The sequence below is a fragment of the Galeopterus variegatus genome, unplaced genomic scaffold (genome assembly GCF_000696425.1).
Source record: "Galeopterus variegatus unplaced genomic scaffold, G_variegatus-3.0.2 Scaffold1619, whole genome shotgun sequence".
NCBI classification, from domain to species: domain Eukaryota; kingdom Metazoa; phylum Chordata; class Mammalia; order Dermoptera; family Cynocephalidae; genus Galeopterus; species Galeopterus variegatus.
This window is the reverse complement of record NW_007727730.1, coordinates 270,838-280,076: the sequence shown is the minus strand read 5'-3', so window position 1 is coordinate 280,076 and position 9,239 is coordinate 270,838. Positions and strand designations below refer to the sequence as shown.

At 56.1% G+C, this 9,239-nt stretch overlaps 1 protein-coding gene across 1 annotated transcript in view; it reads right to left on the bottom strand.

Moving 5' to 3' along the window:
- COL5A3 (collagen, type V, alpha 3) overlaps positions 1 to 9,239 on the bottom strand; it is a 43,446-nt gene that overhangs the window by 32,966 nt on the left and 1,241 nt on the right. The window contains exons 2-11 of the mRNA XM_008578031.1: positions 6,343 to 6,504; positions 6,056 to 6,245; positions 5,820 to 5,976; positions 4,955 to 5,059; positions 4,476 to 4,622; positions 2,517 to 2,630; positions 2,265 to 2,411; positions 1,125 to 1,172; positions 1,010 to 1,051; positions 648 to 710 (exon numbers count right to left, since the gene is read on the bottom strand). Coding sequence (XP_008576253.1) covers positions 648 to 710; positions 1,010 to 1,051; positions 1,125 to 1,172; positions 2,265 to 2,411; positions 2,517 to 2,630; positions 4,476 to 4,622; positions 4,955 to 5,059; positions 5,820 to 5,976; positions 6,056 to 6,245; positions 6,343 to 6,504 — 1,175 coding nt within the window. The remainder of the gene's footprint in view (positions 1 to 647; positions 711 to 1,009; positions 1,052 to 1,124; positions 1,173 to 2,264; positions 2,412 to 2,516; positions 2,631 to 4,475; positions 4,623 to 4,954; positions 5,060 to 5,819; positions 5,977 to 6,055; positions 6,246 to 6,342; positions 6,505 to 9,239) is intronic.

The window sequence follows — 9,239 nt, the reverse complement described above, 5'->3', positions numbered from 1 at the left end:
AGAGAGAGACAGAGAGGAATGGAGACAGACAGATGGAGACAGGGAGAGAAAGAGACAGAGAGACAGGAAGGGAGAGACAAAGGAGATAGAGAGAGTGGAGGCAGAGAAATGGAAAGACACAAGGAGAGACAGAGAGACAGACAGACGTAGACAGAGAGACAGGCATCCAGAGGCAGGGAAAGAGACAGAGGCAGACAGAGGGAAAGACAGAGAAATGGAGAGAGGAAGAAAGAGAGAGTCATAGAAAGTGGCAGAGACAGAAAGAGACAGAGAGAGAGACAGAGAGAGAGGCAGAGACAGAGAGAGAGACAGAGAGAGACAGAGAGAGAGAGGCAGAGAGAGAGAGAGAGGGAGAGGCAGAAGACAGATAAAGAGACAGAGACCCAGAGACATAGGGAGAAAGAGAGATAAAAGACACTCAGAAACAGAGGGAGACAGAGGGAGGAAAAATCAGGGGATAGGCCCCCAGAGACAGAAGGGGAGCCAGAAAGATAGTCCACAGAGAGGGAGAGAGATGGCAGAAGGGGTCAGTGCCAGCCCCCAATGGTGTCCCTAGCCCAAGTCCCCCAGAGCCATGTTCAGACCTTCATGCTTCCAACCCGAAACCTCACTCCCCCCAGAAGGATACACCCCAGGGGGGCTCTTACCGGTAGACCTGGGTCCCCAGGGAATCCCGGAGGGCCAGGAGGGCCTGAGGGGCCGACCACCCCCTGTTGGGGACAAAGAAACAGTCTGAGCCAAGCTGACTTCCAACCCACCATGGACCCTCATCCCAGGCCAACCTCCCTACCACACCACTGAGACATTTCTGCTCCCTGCCATGCTCCACTGACCCACATCAACCCTCAAATTTACCCCCTGCCCCTATTTTGACTTATCCTTTGATTCCAATGTCCAACAGCCTCCACATGATCAGGCACCACTATGGTGCACGTGCCCACCCCAGGGGCTGAAACAACCCCCAGCTAGAAGCAAAAGATGGGCAGAGGGGATTGCAGCCATGACTCACGCGGGGTCCTGGGGCTCCTGCAGGTCCCTCAAACTGCTGTCCCTGAAGGGAGAAATGAGTGTGACCCCTATTCTAGGCAGGACCCTCACCCCACAGCCCCAGGCCCCTCACTGACCTCTTCAATCACTGCGGGTTCTCCTTTTTCCCCTTTCTTTCCAGTGCCCTGGGGCATAGGATAGAGAGAAAAGAGATGTGACTTGGACACAGAATCCTCAGCTACCCGACTGCACAGCCATCCCCCATCCACCCACGTGCGATCACGCACACGCACACACAGGTCCAACCTCAGAGCTATCCTGTCTCCACTGTGTATAAAGAAGCTCAGCCTCCCACGTGAACATGGCAAGTCTGTGTCAAGGTGAAGGGCATGAACTCCAGAGCTGGATCCTACTCCTGGATTTGTCTTTTACTGAGCGATGCCGGGAACTTAACTCCTAGGGCCATTTACAGGTAACTGGGTCACTTGTAAAGCTGGTGGGTGGATGACAGCTGTGTATGTCCCATGCGAAGATGAATGACTCAAAACAGTGCTTGGTGCATAACAAGCACTCAGGGTACGTTAGTTACGAGTCTTTGCCTCCTCCCCTGTCCGACACCAAGACCCTTCTCTGTCTGCATTCTTCTAGGTAATTTCATACAATCCCTTGAATTCTTTTAGCTTTTTACTGCTGAAAAGAGTCCCAAGTCTATCTCCAGCCCAGGCCACCTCTCCTGAACTCCAGAATCTTCTAAGCAATTGCTCGCTTGACATCTCTCCATTTGGATGCCTAACAGATGTTGCTGATTTAACACATCCGAAATGAGATTCTTGACTTCCCACCTGCTCTCTGTCAGAAGTCCCCCCTCTTACTCAATGGTCCCAACATGCATCTAAATCAGCCCACTGGGCTCCATCTCCACCGCCATTACCCTCTGCGAGGTCACCGCCTGGGCTACCACTCCGGTGCCGCTACCGTCCATATGCCGTTCAGCAGGCAGAGGGAGCTTTAAAAGCCCCAGGGCAGATGACAGTTTCCATCGCAAGTGGCTGCTCATTGTGCTTAGAGTAAAAGCCGAACGCATCCCCTCCCCACTGAGCATTCATTAGCACAGGGCCTGTCACACCCTAAGTACTCGATAAATATTTTTTGACTGCACTGGGGTGGTGAGAGGGCATTCTAGGTAAGACTAATACGAGTCAAGAGAGAGAATGTGCCCCATGTCATTCCAGGTAGGAGTCCCTTCCTCTGCAACCAATCCAGCCACCTAGACTCACAGGAAAGATCTGGAAATTAACCCAAGATGGCTGTTCTGCTGCCCGGAAGTCGGGGCTCAGGGTGGGGTCACCACTTTCTTCATCTCCTCTGGCTGCTTCAGTCTCTGGGACCCCTAGTTCAGTTCCATTGTCAGGGTCCAGGCCCCCCTGAGGACATTGGGACAGACCAGAGTTAGCTGCTGAGCTCCTTACTGTCTGCCACCACCACCACCCAGGACCTCCCCCTTCCGGCCCTGTCCACTTCCCACTGACCTCTAGGATGGTGACATTGTGGCCAATCGTCACAGTGGTGGTGATGACCAAAGGCGTGGGAGTCGGAGGCAGATTTGGCGCTGCCGTCTCTGTCTTGGGGATGTCAGTGGAGGTCTGGGGCAGGGATGGAGAGAGTATCAGGACAGGGGTTCAGGCCAATGAAGACAAAAGGGAGCTGGCCGGTGGCTCACTTGGTTAGAGTGTGGTGCTGATAACGCCAAGGTCAAGGATTCAGATCCTCTTCCCAGCCAGATGCCAAATAAAGGGGGGGAAATAGACCAAAGAGAGGCAAAGGAGGAGACAGGCTTTGCCCCCATGCAGAGGGACAGAGAAGGATTCTCAAAGAACATTGGGGGACAGTGGAGGCCAAGGAGCGCGGGCTGGAGCAGGGAAGCCAGCAGGGGGAGCTGTCACGTGTGGAGGAGGAGCAGAGGCCTGGGCCAGGCCCTGGAGGCCTGCAAGGCAGAGCAGGGCTGGCTCCAGAGTCCAGTGGTTAAGGTCAAGGTCTAGCACTCAGGGCCAGTCTCCCGGAAGCCTATCCCACATGTCCTCTCCCAAGCCAGAGTTCAGTGGTAAGCCAGCCAGGCCACAATCAGAGAGGGAGTGTCCTTCTGGCCTGGACAGCTGCAGAGGAACTGGATCAAGGCAGAAGAAGGTGGTGGGAACCCAAGTGATGGGTCAGGGCTGAGGAAAGGGCTCGGAAGGGGCACACTACTCCTGGTGTCCATGTTCGGGGCCAGAAAGATCTGGAACTGAGATGTAGTGCAACCAGTGACCTCCCTTCCCCAACCAAGGACCCACACCAAGGACTCCTACCCAGTGACCCACCAGCAAATGACCCACATCAACAGACCCCAATTATTCCTACAACCAGTGACCCATAAGTGATTACCCCGCACAATTAATGACTCCCCTTAATGGCCCTAACCAGTTACTCTCCCATCCAGTGACCTTTCCAACCAAAGCCCCCAACCAGTGACACCCCTCCTAAAAATAAGCACTAATTAGTGACTCCCCAACTTAATAAGACCCACCAGTGACCCCTAATCCATTACTTCCCCAACCAGTAATTCTTCAACAACAAATATCCATAAGTGATCCCAACAAATGCTCCCCACCAATGACCCATCAATGACGTCCTAACTAATAACCCCTCAGGGACTCCCAAACTATGACTCCAAAAATCACTCCTCCAACTAGTGACCCCAATTGGTAATCCCTCTATGCCTTCCAATTAAGGATCCTCCACCAACAACCCCCCAGTTAATGACCCCCAACCATTAACCCTAAACTAAGGCCATCGGTTACACCAACAGTGGGTTCCATCGATGACCGCCAACAGCAACCCCAACTAGGAATACTCCAAACATTGACCTCAACCCATATTTCCCTCAGTGATCCTCCAACCAGCAATCCCTATCAGAGAGGCCAAAGAGAGCCCCCAGCTAGTGACTCTCTTCAATGAATAACCTTCACCGATGACCCCAACAGTGAACCCCAAACAATGACACACTAACTAGTAAACCCATCATTCACCCCAATTAATGACTCCCCTTAAACAGTAGCCTACATCTGGGCATGCCCCCTCCTTCCAGCCCCCCAGGACTGAAGGTTGGGGGGGCAGAGATGGGAGAGCTCATAAGACAGGACCACCCCGCATCCTGACAGTCATCAGTCAGCACCCATCATTCACCCCAATTAATGACTCCCCTTAAACAGTCGCCTACATCTGGGCATGCCCCCTCCTTCCAGCCCCCCAGGACTGAAGGTTGGGAGGGCAGAGATGGGAGAGCTCATAAGACAGGACCACCCCGCATCCTGACAGTCATCAGTCAGCTGAGGAAGTCAGAGCTCAGGGACTGGAGACAAAGACCACAGATGAGGGCCAGAGAGCAGTGGGTATCTGAGGCCGGAAGTCAGGCGGTCAAGAACAAAAGTGAGAGGTCGCAGGTCCCTTACCTGGTTCTCAGGAGGTGGTCTCAAGGTCGAAGCTTCCCTGTTCTTCTTTTTCCTGCCCTTTCCCTTGCGACCTCGCCCTTTTTTCTTCCCTTTTCCCTTCCCCTTGCGTCGTCGGGGAGGAGGGGTTTCTGTCCCACCCTGGGGGGCCTGGGAAGAGGACTTCCATCAGTTCTAGAGCATCCCTGGGTTAGAGACTGCATCTCTCAGATCACCTGGGGCCATGCTGGTGCATGGTCCATTGGTCCTGCGTTTTGAAGCCAAGCCCTGACCTGGTGTCAAGGTCAGTCGTATGACCTTGAGTCAAGGTCACTCATTTATGTGAGCTGAGAGGTCAAGGTCTCTTGTGACTGGGATCTGTTTGAGGTCAGGGGTTACTCAGACCATGCTTGGGGGTCAGAATTCACCCCTTCCTGAGATCTGGCACCAGGGATGACTCAGTCTGTGACCTCAGGTCAGGAGTAACACAGCCCCTCACTCACCCCTGTGGTTATGGGGTCCAGGTTGTCACAGCCAGGGAGGTACTGCTCGCAGGCCTGGAAGGCAGCCTGAGGATCCAGGCTTATCAGCAGCTCCTGAATGTCTCCCTGGGAGAGGGCGGGTAGGGGAAGGGGGACATAGATTCACTCTGACCCCAATTCCCTGGCATAGCCCTGCCCATCACCTGCCACCCAGCCTTGGTGTTTCCCCACCCAGAGCACCCTAAGTTTAAGGAGGGGTCACAGCCCCAACCCTATCCCTACCACCTGTAACTAAGAGAAGGGAAGATCCTATATCAGGGTCACAAAGTCACAGCCACAAATCTCACCCCATAACATCTGTCCCAACAAAGGTGCACTTGTGTTTCTTTGCTCTCGGGCACATGGTGAGCAGCTACTATGTGCCAAGTGCCCTTCGAGATACTGGGGATAAGGAGGACACAGGTGACACACTTCACAATCACATACCCCACAGCCACCAACAACAGTCACCACACTAAAAACACACTTGTCACAGCCACATAACACCGTGCCTTGCCGGTCCCCAATGTCACAACCACCCTGCACACAATCTCAAACCATCACAGCAACCAACACCGTCTCAGGTCACAGTCTCAGTCCCACACCACAGCAGTGTCCTCCCTCAACAGGCCACGCATGCGCCATCACACATCGCCGCCTCTCACAGCTCTACAATCTCACAATGGCACACCGCAATGATGCACACAAGCGTGGGACTCCCTTCCCTCGGCTTCCTGGGACTAGGTTGAAGCCTGACATCTCCCTTCTCCAATCCCTTCTCCAGATTTAGGCTGTGGACACAACTTCCTGCCCTCTGCCTCAGTTTCCCCTATCACTGAAATCCTACCTTGAAAGTCTCTTCCCAGGGGTGCTGGGTCCCCAGTACGGTGAGTCCAGCTGTGCTGATGAATGGAGACCCCTGGCCCAACACAGGGGGCTGAGGCACACAGTCAATCACCAGGGTCACTATTCCACCATCTATGCTGACCGCCACACGGTGCCACCTGCAATGGGATAGCCTCAGTGGGGGTGCTTCTCGCCCCACCCCTCCATGGACCCCCATTCACCCTCCCTTATGCTCACCTGCCATCTGTGAGGTTGACCTGCTGGGGGAGGGGGCTGAAGGGGCCACCCAGGAGGCTCAGAGACGGCCCCAGTGCCAGGCCCAGCTGCCGGCCACCCTTCTCATCGTAAATGGACAGAAGAACAGCCTGATTGGCTGACTGGCCCCGCAGCGTGATCAACACGGAGAAGTTCTCAGGAAAGTGCCCATCTGGGTGGGCAGAGGGAAGAGAGCAGCTCAGATGGCCCCACTGTGACCCACGCTTCCCCCCCCAGGATGACCCCCAGCCCCTCCTGCCCCAACTCACCTGGAAAGAGCTCCCACGTGGGGACGCTGAGCACACTGGCCTCGCCCACCCTGAATGCCCGATCGCCCTCTGGAGCCCTCTGGGGGCAGAAGCCAGGCCCCTCGGGGACCCCAGCCTGGCCCCCCCGCAGGCCCAGGGCCTTCAACACATCCACAGGTTCTGCTGCAGAGAGAAGCCAGGTGGAAGGTGCAATTAGAACAGCCCAGGACTCCATGCTAGTGGCCCAGGTTTGGGGCCCAGCGCCCCGCCCCCACTGTGTTTGTGGCTCAGGAGGAAGGAGCAGGCCTGGGACCAGCAACTGCCCCCCGCCCCCCACCACTCCACAGATGTTCCGGCCTCTTCCGCCTGTTGACTCCTGTTTTTTTCCCTTAGTTTTTTGGTGAGAAAAAAGCTGACCTAGTTCTGGGATGAATCAAAACTTCCTGGCTTGAGCCCCAGAGCCAGACGGTCCCCTTCTCCCCACTCCCCCACGTCGGCTCCCTGGGGCTGCTTCCCACCCGCCTGGAGCCCCCTTGCCAGGGGAAACCCGTGTGGAGAGGAGGGGCTCCTTTGTGGGTCCCTCTGCCATTTCCTCACTCTGACCTCCTCCTTGACTCTTGCCCCTGACCCCTCCCTCTGACTCCTGCCATTTCAGATCTCCCCCCTCGGACTACTGTTCCTCTGACCATCCCCAGTCACTTCTCTTTCTGGTCTCCTTCCTCTGCCTGACCCCAACCTCCTCCCTCTGACTACCCTCTGACCTCCGACCTCTGTCTATGCCAGTCTCCTCCATCTGACCTCCTGCCTCTGACCCTCTCCCTCTCTCATCCCAGCAAAAGTAGGGACTCGTCTGGTCGAACCAGATCCTAATCTAGGCCATCCTACCAGCCCCACCCCAGGCAGCCCGGCCAGTGCTAAGTGGAACCACATGGCTTGGGCAGGGGTGGGAGGGCCCCCCAAAGCCCCTGCCTGATCTCCCCTCCCCCCCACTCTCGGCAGACTGTCCCACTGACCCCCTGCCCCAGCCTCTTGGCAGGAGCTAGATTCTGCTGAATCTGCCATGACCTCACCCCCGGGGGCGGCTCTGCTAACCTCACCATTGGGAGCTGGAGTGGGGGGCCAGGCTTGGGGGAGGTGGGGGCTTGGATGAGGAAACCCCATCCCAGCTCTGCCTGGGTCAGATCTCTCATTCTCCAGATTCCACTGAGCCCTGTTCCAGCCTCTGTTCCCTCTTGTCCCCCAAGTCCTTCTGCTCTTTCTTTTTCTCTCCTCTCCACCTCCCCACCCTCTCTGTCCCACTTTCTGTGCTGGTCTTTCCAGGTCTCCCTCTGTGTCCAACTCTGAATCAATCTCTCTCTCTCTCTCTGGCTCTGTCTCTTGGTATTTGGCTCTTTCTCTCCCCCCAATCCCCACCACCACCCCCAGGCCCCATCTCTAATTGCCTGTTCTGTGGCGGGGCTGTCATTAAGAGTCATTTGGGTTACAGCCCCCTGGGATCAGATCTGGGCTCCCAGGCTCTGCTCACCACAAGGGTCACTTCCCCTGGAACAAGCATCCCAGCTGCCCCCTGTCCCCTGAGATCCATGACCTCACCCAGCATGGCAGTTCTTACCCAGCCCAGACCCCAGACTCTATGCAATGGGAAGGGGTCTCCCTGCAGCACTGTTCATTCATGTTTAACAAGTCCTTCCCAGCATCTAACCCAAAGGTCTCCTGCTTCAATCTTGTGTCCCTTCTGCAATGACCTTTCAGAAACTGACTGCCCTTTCTTTGCATGACTGGCTTTGTGACAAGGAGACACACAAGAGGCATTGAGTTCTGCCTGCAGGGCCAGGGGGTGCGGGTCTGTCAGGGGCCCAGCCCACCCTTCCCCCACACACTCTCCCCTGCACTGGTCAAGGCCCCCAGGGAGATCTGGGGTGGGGTCTAGGATGTGGATGGAGGCAGGCAGGGACTAGACTGGGACATGGCTGGAATCCCCCAGGTGTGTGGGAAAGCGTAGGTGTAAATGTGTGTGCAAATATGTGTAAGTTTGGGTGACTGAATGGACCAGGGAATGGCTGGGCGTGAGTTGTTGAGGTGCCAGTGTTAGTATTTGCCCCATGATGGAGGTATTAGGTGCAGTTTTTTGACATGTGGCTGTGTGTCCTTGTGACTGGGGACCCTGGCAGCAACACTGCTGTCATGCAGGTTGCACAGGTAGGTCTGTGATTGTCATAGCTCAGACTCCGGATGGGGAAGCATGGTTCTATGTGACAGTGTGACCAAGTCAGCGAGTGGATGACTGGTTGTGAATGTTGACCGTGTCTGTATGGATACCAGGGGAAGCCTGTGTGAGAATTTGAAAGTGTAAGAGGGTGACAAAAGCTGTGACCTTGTGGCGGGTGGCTGACGGGGTTGCCAGGGCGTGGGCTCTGTGTTTCACATTCCTGGTGTCCCAGGGGGCTTATATGCTCAGTGGACGCCTGAGATTGCACGACCATGTGCATGTGTAAGCGTGGGAATCGGGGCATAGGCCAATTTGGGATTATCCACGTGGGCAGGCACCTCCCTAGGCTCAAGAGAGAGTGTGAAAGTGTGGTGTGTGTGGGTGTGTGTGTGTGTGTTGGGGGGACTGAGCTCACCTCAGAGAGGGATTCCCGGGACAGCCTAGCCTGGGGTCTCTCAGATCAGGGAAGCCCCGTCGTCCACCACTTGAGAAACCACGACGTCCCCCTACCCCCGGGGATCCCCCCACCCCGATCCCGCAGGGCGGGGCGCGGCGCCCGGCCAGATGCGCGCAGCTGGGCATGCGTCAGCGCTGAGTCACCCGTCCTGCGGCCACCGGGACCACTGGGGGGCCCCTGAGAAATTCCTCAGGAAAAACACCCCAGGCTCGCGCAGCTGGGGGGCGGGGGCAGGAACTTCCACTCCCGCCC